The 12,318-nt window shown below is 38.1% G+C and overlaps 1 protein-coding gene across 19 annotated transcripts in view; it reads right to left on the reverse strand.

The window, feature by feature from the left end:
- Nucleotides 1-12,318, reverse strand: part of CDC42BPA (CDC42 binding protein kinase alpha) — a 318,157-nt gene that overhangs the window by 89,395 nt on the left and 216,444 nt on the right. For all 19 annotated transcript variants that reach the window (XM_045983612.1, XM_045983604.1, XM_045983610.1 and 16 more), the window contains one exon: nt 4,410-4,657. In XM_045983612.1, the coding sequence (XP_045839568.1) occupies nt 4,410-4,657 (248 nt within the window). The remainder of the gene's footprint in view (nt 1-4,409; nt 4,658-12,318) is intronic.

Raw genomic sequence — 12,318 nt, forward strand, 5'->3', positions numbered from 1 at the left:
CACTGTGTGTCACCTTGTATTCAACTGAAAAAAATTCAAGAGGTTTATATCTTAGCAGTAAATGAAATTCAGTATGGATCTGTTCTGGGAAATTTCATATGATTAATTCCAAGCCAACAAAGAACTTAAGTAACGGCTGATTTTAAAAATGTAATCTTAAAAATCTCTTACATCACTGTATTAGTGAATACAAATGAAATTACATTTTAAATTATAAATTCTGGGAAAATAAACCATTCTGTGTGTATAGGCAAATAGGCCACTTTAAAAAAATATCTATAGTCAAACTTTAGTTATGTTTGCATCCCACTGTTTATAGCAACAATGTCCACAATGGCCAAAATACAGAAAGAGCCCTGATGTTTACTGATGGATGAATAGATAAAGAAGATGTGTGTGCACGCGCGCACGCGCGCACACACACACACACACACACACACAGGAATATTACTCAGTCATCAAAAAGGAATGAACTCTTGCCATTTGCAAGGATCTAGATGGAACTGAAACGTATTATGCTAAACAAAATAAGTCAGACAGAGGAAGCACATGATTTCACCCATATATGGAATTTGAAAAATAAAACAGAGGATCATAGGGGAATGGAAGAAAAAAATAAAATAAGATGAAAACAGAGAGGGAGACAAAGCATAAGAGACTCTTAACTCTAGGAAAGAGACTGAGGGCTGCAGGAGGGGAGGGTTGTGGGGGACAGGATAAGTCGGTGATAGACACGAAGGAGGGCACATGATGTAATGAGCACTGGGTGTTACATACAACTCTGGAATCACTGAACGCTACCCCTGAGACCAATGATTCACTCTATGTTAACTAAATTGAATTTAAATAAAATTTTTAAAAAATCATCTTTCTTGATTCAGGAGCAACTCCAAATAACAAACAAGACAAAAACTTGAGAAATTACAAAGAAGCCTTTCAGAAAAATATGTACACAAATGAACAGAGTAAAATTTCTAAGTAAAACTCTTCCTATATTTTCCTACTAGCACTAAACGAAGCTGACATCTCTTCCATATGAAAACAAGACAAACACACTCTCCCCTGAACCCTATGTCATGCCTCATTTGCCAATTCCCTTCCTTCCTGTTCGTTGGGAACCACCTGGAAGCCTTGACAAGGCGTGCTGTACCCACTTTCTCAGCGTCTAACTGTTCCTCACCACACAAAATCTGGCTTCTGCTGTGCCACCACCCCAAAAACCTGTTCTCACAACCGGCCATGGTCTCATCATCATATTCAATCTACCCGCCACCTTTGACACCGTCGCCCGTTTCCTCCCTCTTGAAATGCTATCTTCTCCTGGCTTCAGTGACACCACGCTCTCTGGTTTCCAGCCTCCATCTCTGCCCTTGTGGACACCCCTCTTTCTGTCCTTCCAGTAAATGCCCATCCTCCCAGGTATTCCATTCCAGAGCTTGACTTCTCTCTGTACGCCTCCCCTGAGCTGGTTCATCCACTACACCAGCTGAGTCCAATTACCGGGTATGCTGATGAATGCCGAATTTAATCTGAAGCTTTTCTGGGCTCCCTTCAACTGCTGACTTGGTATCTCCACAAAGACGTCTCATAGAGCACCTCAAATTCAACACGCCCAACTCAGGAGAGCACCACAACTTCCTACCATCATATTTCCCTTCCTCATACACTCTACTATCTCTTCTCCTTCTCTAGGTAAAAAGGACAGCTCAGCCCAAACCCTCCACTTATACACCTGTTCAAGTACACGGTTTCTGCACTTTTCTCCCCATGTTGGATAATTCTTATCAGATTAAAACATTGTGTTATTTCTCCCATCTAAAAACAGAAACAAAAGGCAAAAATAACTTCTTTTGAGACCAATTTCTCCTCCAACTACTGCTTCCTTGCACTGCTTGCTTTTAAGAGATTCCAACTACTATTCTGTTTTCCAACTGCTTTCCTTCAAGTCTTGGATCCCACTGTGGGGCTTTTGCTCCTCTTGATCCACTGAAATTGTTTTTATCAAAGTTACCAGTGAGCATCATATTGTTAAATTCAACTGTCACTGTCTGGACCTCATCGTACCTGATTCAGACCTCATCTCATGTAACATGTAAATGGATCTGATATGCTTTCATCACGTGGCTTCCAGGAAACCAAATCAGTCCGGTCTTCTTCCTATCATTCTCAGCTCTCCACTTGGCCATTTCTTCCTCATTTCCAAACTCCTAAAGACTGCAGCACCCTAGCGCTCAGTGCTGGAGCTCTTTTCTATTTCTACCAATCACTAAGTAATCTCACAGAGTCTGTTTTAAATACCATGTGAGTGATAAAATACTTCCAGGATTTTATCTCTAAATCCCTATCCCTAAAATCCAGGCTGACCTATCCAATGGCCTACCTGACATCTCCACGTGGGTGTCTATAGGCATAGTTTCAAATGAGCTCTCAGAAACACTCCTATCCCAAACGTGCTTCCCTTGCACTGTTCCTCTCTAAGTGGTAACTACAGTCCCCTAACTGCAAAGGCCCCAAACCTCAGTATCATCCTTGATTCCTCCTCTTCCTTTCTCACTCCATATCTAGTCCACCAGCAGAAACCAGTGTCTTCACTTGGAAGGAGTCTCAGAATCCCAGCTCTTCTTAACACCACTGCTGCCTCCACCCTCAGCCAACGCACCATCCTTTTGGGCCTGGACTACTTCTAAATCATTTCCAGGCTTTTCTCTTATCTAAGCCAGCCTGGTCTTAACCCTGTAGTCAGAGTAACCATGTTAAAACACAACCCAGTATTTGTCAGTTTACCCTCAAAATCCTGTAGTACGTCCCTGCAGTGGTTTTCTCCCGAGTGAATAAGCAGAAGTCACCCGTCACAAAGACTTGCCCGATCTGGTCTGGCTCCCTCTTGTACTCATCTCCTACTATTCTTTCCCCTTAAGTCTACCTTGGCCATATTGGCCTCCTCCTTATTATTATTTTTAATAGACCTATTTTTTAGAAAAGTTTTAGGTTCATAGCAGAGATTTTCCACAAAACCTCCAGCCCCCCAAACATGGGTACAACCTCCCCACCCCCCACCCCCCCCCCACCCCCCGCCCAGCAGAGTGGAGCATGGGTTCCGTCAGCGACCTTGCAGTGGCTGCATCGCCTGGGTTGGGACACATGTTCAACAGCACACACACCCATCACAGCATCACGCGGAGGGGCTGCGCTGCCCTGGACATCCTCCCAGACACCTCTGCCTTCTCCCAAGCCCTGGCAACCACTGATCTTTATACTGTCTCCACAGTTTTGCCTTCTTGTTATTTTTTTAACAGCCCGTTCTCCGTATAGAGCATTCTTCTCCTCCATCTGTAGAGACGCCTTCCTACTTTCTTCAGCCCTTACTTCAATGACCTTCTCAGCATTCCTTCCCTAGACCAGTCTATACAGACACTTAATTGCCCCCTCAATGCTTCATGGCCCCGTCCTGTGCTGTATTTTTTGTTCTTGGCATTTATTGTTACCTAATATATTCCATATTTTACTTATTTTGTTTGTAGTCTTTCACCTAAATAAAGGAAAGCTCTGTAAGGACAGAGATTTTGTCTGTCCACCACTGCATTCCCAGGGCCTATTAACAGAACAGTTGCTTTATCCACCAAAGGCCCTAAAAATTTTTTGTGGAATGAATGGACCAAACTAAATACATTTTGGCTTCCAATATAAGTTGAGAATAACAAAAGCATATATTCAGCTAAAATCCAGAAACAGGAGCATCACTAGCAATTTCTCTCATCTGGCCATCATGGCACCGAGGTTCTGGCTCTCTGGGATCCTCTGAGCCCACACGCTTCCCTCCACCTTCACAGTCAGCACCTACGGTCCTGATCGTCCCTCAAAGCCAGGTTCCCACCTGCCGTCTGCTCCCCTCAGTCCTGCTCTACACAGGAACAAGAGTGATCTTTCAAAACCGGAAGTACCACCCTGTCATCTGCTTTCAATGGCCTCAGGATGACGTCCCAACTCCCTGCTCTGCTTCATGATCTTGAGTCTACGACCCTCTGCAGACCCCCTTCTCACCCTCTCATCTGTCCCTCTGTGGCTCCACCATGGGGAACAGCCTTAGTTTTCCTCTCCATCCCAGCACATTCCGTCTGGACACTCTTCCACCGGTAATTTCTTCTTTCTTTGGTTTTGTCCACAAAACCCAGACATACCGAAGTCACCCTTTGTGCTTCATCTATGCGAGCTCCTGCATTTTGCCTGTACTTATACTGTCCCATTTGCTGCCTGTCATGATGTAGTATAGTCTCCTATTTACTGATCTTGGCTTTGGGCTCCTTAGGACTGCAGTAAGTGGACTGCCCGCGTATCTCCAGCCCTTGACACACAGGCACAACAGGCATTCAGGAAATATTTATTAGAGGAGTAAATAAGTTGATTCTTACCTCTCTCTCCTGTTTTTTTCCAATTTGTCTTTCAAAATCATAATTTCCTTGTTGAGAGCAAGTTGCTGGCCTTCTGAATCATGAAGCTCCTTCTTCAGATTTTTAATTTCATTTGCATGTATTCCTTCTCTTTTAGACAATTCTTCTTCATAAAAGATACTTTTCTTTTCTAAATCAGTCTTTAGTTTGGTTATCTCTTGCTGATGTTCTATGCTGCACAGTCCTGGTGAGTAACTAATTTGTTTTTGCTATAGAAGTAATAACAAAAAATTGATTCATCTATAAGAATAATAAAATATCAAATAACTTCTTTCTATAAATAAACAGTTCAATATTATTTTTGTATATTATCACATAAATAATACTTTTTTTTATTAAAGCTATTCACCTTTTTTGGGCAACATGTTCCAAATAGTTTTCTCAGTATGTATTCCCTTATTGTGTTGTGTTTTATAGCAGATTATATATCTATAATTTCTGCTCATAGTTATATAATTATTTGTTTATATTTATATGTCTAACATATACAGAATTATTGTTGGTGTGTGGAGTGAGAGAAAAATCTAACTGATCCTATTTCTGATGTGGAACCAATAAAGAATAATAAGTATATTTGTGCCTTTAGAGGATTTAGTGGGGTAGGGAATGATAGAGCTAGAATGTACAAAAACCTTCTCCAATGGTCCAGTGAGAAAGACAAAGGTCTAATCAAACATCTTCACATCCACTAGAAAAAATGATAAGGTTTCTTGGCATTTAGGTAGGGCATTAGGGACAAGAAACTTAGCTGAAAGCCAACTTTTTAAGAAATTAGGATGAAATATATTCTCAGTAATAAGGTGCAAGGAAAATGCGAAGTCCAAAGCATCTTCCAGACAGTGGCTAAAGGGTGAGCAGAAACATACAGACAGAGATTATGCCTTTAGACCACCTGAGCTTTGGAACTTTTCTGTTACTCTGCTATAGGCTATTTTCCCAGATGATCGATCACCAATAAAAGTTTTAGAACCCAAAGAACCTATGGGTTTATGTCATGCTCTGGAGGACACTGTGTCCTTTTATGAAAACAGTTTTGAGGGCTGAAAACCCATTAACAGAAGTTGATTTAAAGTTGAAAGAAACTATCCCCCCTTCTTCACATTTGAGGTACATCCTTTATATATTTTTATTTTTTTAAAATTTAATTTAATTTTTTCAGTGTTCCAGAATTCACTGTTCATGTACCACACTTTAAAAGAAAAAAAGAAAAACCAGAGACACCCACTGGGCTGGAGAACTGTCTCTGGGGTACCCACTGTACTGTCTAACCACCGACTACAGCAGTACTGGTGCTGTCATGCCTACTGCACGCCAAGACTCAGACCATCCGGCATCATGGGGGCAGCCTGGCACACAGCGCTCCACCAGAACCGGGAGGAGCCACAGCAAGTACGACTCTGGATCTCTGTGTTACCACAAAATGAGGCCTCACTCAACAGCTGTGGTCCTGCCCACTTACCTATATGCTCTCTCATTTTTTTCATCATCTAAAGAACAATTTTAGTTTGCTGTTCTGGTTCATGTAGTTTGGCTGTTGGGGTAGCAGCAGCATGCACCGACGTTTCAAGCAAAAGTTACCCTGATATCAAAACCTAACAAAGATACCACCACAACAAGTCATAGACTCAAGTCACTTGTTGCTAAGAATGGAGAAAAAGTCAAAATAAAATGCTGATAAAATCAAACTGGATGTTAAAAAAGAACAATCTACCCCAAAAGAATAGGTCTTACTGCAGGTATTAAAGGTAATTTAATACTAGTAAACTTGTTAATAATGTACAAAGATGGCATTACGTTAATGAATTAAATTAAAAAATCCATACAATAATCTCAGTAGGTACCCATGTCCAAAAGTATTTGAGAAAATCCAATACCCATTCCAAATACTAGCCCAAGTCCCGCAATAAGACAAAAAATAAAAACAAAAACAGTAAAGTGATTCTTCTTTACCCGTTTTCCAGCTATCAGACAAAATAATACCTACCGGTGAAGCACCAGAAAAACATACAAGAAACTAAGGAATAATTACAAAGAGGGTGTCTGTCATTATTTCTTACTTAGTTTTTAGGTATGCTGCCTGAGCAAGTAACATGTGCAATAGTTATAGGAAATGAGTGTTAAAAAGAAAAGTTATAAAACCATTCTAATTTCCATAGAATTGTTTGCCCACAAAATGTAAATAAATCCACTAAAAAGTGTTATAACTGATAAAGCTGCGTAAAGTAACTGCAGGTAAGACCAACACAAATCAACAATACTTCTCGGGAGCGGAATAAGCAATAACAAAACACAGTAAAAAATTTCATTGTTAATAGCAAAAACAATCAAAGAAAAATGATCAGAAACTAATACATGCATGTGAAGAATAACAATAGTGAGTAATTTGAATTATATGAAGAAAGGATAAGTCTTATAAAAGACATAAAAGACTTGAAACAAAATAGAAAAATACCTACTACATGACAGATTGAATGCACAGGTATTTACTATTTCTCGTTATATTCCTTGTAAATATAATAAAACAATTCAATATAGGAGATGGCACACAGGTGTTGCTGTGTATCAGAAAAATATACTTGTAAAAATGCCAAAGAAAATCCTGGGGGGAAAAGGGAGTAAAGAGGGAGAAAGAAGAATGTTCTTTTCAGATATTAAAACATACTGTACAAACCTTTAATAAAGTCTTAGTGTAACAGAGCTCTATCCCAAAATAATTTTATTCAATATATGAGAAATCTTCAATCACTGAGGAAGGCAGTGATTAACTTATGGAATTGGAACTGCCAATTTAGCAACAAAACAAAATGATTCTCACAACATCCCATCTAGCAAAACGAATTCCAAGTAACTTAGATTTAGGTATATTTAGAAGCATACAGAAGTATAATTGACTAGAGTTAAATATTTTTAACCCCAACAGAAACATCCAGGAAAAGGCAGAATTACATACTGAACAAACTGAGAAAAGGACAAGCCAAGCTCTAAAGTAATAAAAGACACACCGAGGAAAGTAAGAACAAACCTCCTGTGATTTGAAAAGGAAACAAGACCAAAACTAAGGGCAAATGATAAATGAATAAACAGTTATGGAAAAATGGAAGAAGTATCATTTTCACTATGCAAGGAGTTTATATGAATTTTAAGAGAAACATTCAGACTCTAAAATTTAAAAAGGCAAATAAAGGAATAATTCACAAAGAAAAATATGATTAATAAACAATCTAATAAGGCAAGAAATGCCTCTTTTTATACTTGCAACAATTTGTGGCCTGCATCTAGTGCCTGAAAGTGACCTGACAACTTCATTTCCAGATATCTGTTCTAAGAAATAATACTGAAAAAGCAATGCACAAAAGTACCCATGGTAATGACAGTGTTGCCAAAGTGAAACGTAAATATTCAATAGTAGAGAACTGGATTGAGTGGATATCCTTCGTAATCATTAAACCTCTGTGACAGTTATGTAATGAGTGTAAATGCTTGGTATCACATGAAAAGTAAGAAAGCGAAAAAAACACATGTTAAGGGTTAAGTTGTGTCCCTCCAAAATTCTTGTTAAAGCACTAACCACCAGAACCTCAGAATGTGATATTTTAAAGTACGGTCTCATATACTGCATGATCTGACTTACGCGTGGAATCTAAAAGTCAAAAACTCTTGGGAGCAGAGGGTAAAATGGTGGCTGCCAAGGGGGGAGCAGGGGCAATGGGAGAATTTTGGTGAAAGGGTACAAAAATTTCACACAGGTAGGATGAGTAAGTTCTGGAGATCTAAGGTAAAGCAGGGTGATTAAAGTTAACAATACTGTATCATATACTTGAAATTTCTACAAAAGTGGATCTTAATTGTTCCCAGTCAAAAAAAAAAAAAAAAGACAACTAAGTAAGGGCATCAGGGATGTTAATTAGCTTGTTGTGGTACATATTTCACAATGTATACATATATCTAGACGCCGCATTTTATACCTTAAATATATACAATTTTTATTTGTCAATTACATCTCAATAAGGCTGGAAAAAAAAGAAAAGTAAGGTCTGTTCAGTGGTAATTGACTAAAAACAGGTCATTAGGGCGGGCCCTTTCCCAATACAATGGTGTCCTTATAAAAAGAAAAAATCTGGACTCAGTCTTGCACCCAGGGAGAAGGCAGAAATCCAGGTGATACATAAACCAAGGAATCCAAACCATTGGAAATCAACCCTACCAACACTTTCATTTCAGACATCCAGTTGGAACAATTGAGACAATAAATTCTCATTTCTTAGGCCACCCAGTTTGTGGTAATTTGTAGCAGCCCCAGCAAACTAATATAGCAGGGTAAAAAGCTCCATTTAAAGTGTACAGTTTGGGGCGCCTGGGGGGCTCAGTGGGCTAAGCCTCTGCCTTTGGCTCAGGTCATGATCTCAGGGTCCTAGGATGGAGCCCCACATCGGGCTCTCTGCTCAGCAGGGAGCCTGCTTCCCTCTCTCTCTCTCTGCCTGCCTCTCTGCCTACTTGTGATCTCTCTCTCTGTCAAATAAATAAGTAAAATCTTTAAAAAAAAATAAAGTGTACAGTTCGATGGTTTATGGTTAATTTTAAGTAGTAAAATACATACACCATAAAGTTGTGCCATCTTAACTATTTTAAGTGTAGAATTCACTAAGTATTAATTACATTCAGAATGTTGTACAACCATGATCACTATATATTTCCAAAACTTTGTCTCATTATCCCAAAGAGAAATTCTCTAACCATTCAAGAATAGCTCCCCATCACTTGGTGTGGTGCGAAAACAATGAATTCTGTTACGCTGAAAAGAAAAAAAAAAAAAAGAATAGCTCCCCATTACCCACACTACCTGGCCCCTGGTAACCTCGATTCTACTTTTTATCTCAATGAATTTGCCTATTCTAGATATTTCATTCAAGTAGAATCATACAAAATCTGCTCTTTTTTTGCCTGGTACTTTCACTTCGCATAAAGTTTTCAAGATTCATCCATGTTGGGCCATGTATTAGAGAGTCGCCCCTTTTGACAGCTGAATGATATTCTACTGCATGTAAAAACTATATTTTGCTTCTGCATGAGCTGTTTCTACCTTTTGGCTATTGTAATAATGTTTCAAAGAACACTGATGTACAAATATCTGAGACCCTGCTTACAATTCTTTAGGGTACATACCTAGGAGCTGAATTGCTGGGTCATGTGGTAACTCTATGTTTACCTGAGGAACAACCAAACTGTTTTCACATCCTTACAAATACTTGCTTTGTTCCTCCCTCCCTCTGCCCCATTTTAGCTATCCTAGTAGGTGTGGAGTGTTCTCTCCAGGTTTTAACTTCATTTCCCGAATGACTAATGATGTTGAACATCTTTCTGTGGGCTTATGGCTATTAAAATATCCTCTCTGGAGAAATGTCTATTCAAGTTATTTGCCTAATTTTTGATTGGGTAGTTTGTCTTTTCCTTGTTCAATTGTAGGACTTGTTTACATATTCTGGTTATCAAACTCTTATCAGATACTAGATTTGCAAATAATTTCTCCTATTTCCTTAAAAATGTACTTTGATGCAATGCACATTATTTTTTATTTTGATGAAGTCCAATTGATAAAAAAATTTTTTTTACTCATGCTTTCAAAAGTGTCATAGTTAAGAATCCATGCCACGGTCATGAATATTTACCTCAATGTTTTCTTCTAAGAGTTCTATGGTTATAGCTTTTATATTTAGGTTGATCTATTTTGAGTCAATTGTTTTATATGGTCTGAGCTAGGGGTCCAACTTTGTTTGCATGTAGAAATACAGTTGTCCCAGCACATAAATCAAAGGGACTATTCTTTCCTCACTGAATAGATTTAGGACAATGTCAAAAATCACTTGGCCATAGATGTAAAAGTTCACTTCTTGACTCTGAATTCTATTCCAGTGGCTTGTGTTTCTATTTGTAAGCCAGTACTAGAGTCCTTCTGTTACTGTAACTTTGTAGTAACTCTTGAAACTGGGAAGTTTAAGTCCTCCAATACTGTTTTTCTTTTGCCGGACTGTTTGTCTGCTTGAGGCCACTTGCAATTCCATATGAAATTCAAAATATTTTCCATTTCTGCAAAAAGCGTTATTGGAGTTTTACTAGGAATTGTGATGAACTTGTACATGATTTTGGGTAACACAGACATCTAAACAATATTAAGTTGTCCTAACCATATATATGGGATGTCTTTCCATTTACTTATGTCTCCTTTAATATCTTTCAGCAATGTTTTGTAATTTCCAGTACACAAGTCTTTAACCCTCTTGGTTAAATTTATTCCAAGGAGCTCTATTCTTTTAGCTACTATTTTAACAAACTGCTTTCACAATTTCCTCAGTGGACTATCTATTGCCGGCATAGAGAACACAACTTCCTACAGCGTGTGTTGGTCTTGCAACCCTGGGATCGTTTGTTTTCTAATTATTGAGTTTTAAAAGTTCTTGTATATTTTGCATAACAGTCTTTTATCAGATAAGTCTGTAGTTTTTCACAGTCTGTGCCTCATCTTTTCATTCTCTTCACAGTGTCTTTTCCAGAGTAGAAATATTTAATTTCAATGGAGTCTAATGTATCAATTCTTTATTTCATCAATTGTACCTTTGGTGCTGTAGGTAAGAAGTCATTAGGTAATCTCAGTCTTCGATATTATCTTCTGGGAATGTTGTAGTTTCATGTTTTACATTTAGGTCTGTGATCCATTTGAGTTAATTTTAATAAAGGGTATAAGTTCTATGTCTAGATTCATTCATTCATTCATTCAAATTATTTGGATGTCTAGTTGTGCAGCACCACTTCTTGAAAAGACAATCTTTATTCCATTATATTGCCTTTGTTCCTTTGTTAAAAATGACTTATCTGTATATTCATTTGTCAGTACCACATGGCCTTGATTATTGCAGGTTTGTGGTAAATCTTGAAGTCAGGTAGTGTCAGTCTTACAACTGCATTCCTTTCCTTTAGTTTGGTATTGGCTATTCTAGGCCTTTCATCTCTCTGTATAACCTTAGGTCTAATTTGATGACATCCACAAAAGGACTTAATGGGGTTTTGATTAGGAATGCATTAAATCTACAGGTAAAGATGAGAAGAACTGAATCTTGATACTGAATCTTCTTACCCATGAACACGGACTATCTCCATTTATTTAGTTCTTCCTTGATTTCTATTATCAGAGTTTTACAGTTTTCCCCACATAGCTCTTCTGCATACTTTATTTATACCTATTTTATTTTTATGTGTGCTAACATTAATAGAGTTTTAAATGTCAAATTCCACTTTTTCGTGGATATTATACAGGAAAGTGACTGGCTTCTGTGTATAACCTTCTATCCTGCAACCTTCCTACAATGGCTTATTAGTCTCAGTTGTTTCATCAACTTTTTTTGATTCTCTATACGGGTGATCATGCCATCCCTGAACAGACAGTTTTATATCTTCCTTCACAGTCTGCATACCTCTTATTTTGTCTTCCTGTCTTATTACATTAGCTAGGACATCCAATACAATGTTGAAAGATAGTGGTGAAAGATATATTTTCAACCATGCTCTTGATTCTAGTGGGAAAGAATCAAATTTCTCACAAGTATGATGTTAGCTCATTTTCTGTTAAATATTCTTTATCAGGTTTAGAATTTACTGACCGTTTTTGTCTTGAATAGATGTTGGATACTGCCAGATGGTTTCTTTGCCTGATGATCAAGTGATTTTTATTTTTTAGTCTATTGGTGTGATACATTTTATTCATTGATTTTTTGAAAGTTGAACCAGGCTTGCATACATGGGAGAAAAATCCCACTAGGGCATAGTGTGTAATTTTTTTTTTAAGATTTTATTTATCAGAGAGAGAGAGAGAGAGAGA

This window comes from Meles meles, chromosome 17, assembly GCF_922984935.1.
Source record: "Meles meles chromosome 17, mMelMel3.1 paternal haplotype, whole genome shotgun sequence".
NCBI lineage: Eukaryota > Metazoa > Chordata > Mammalia > Carnivora > Mustelidae > Meles > Meles meles.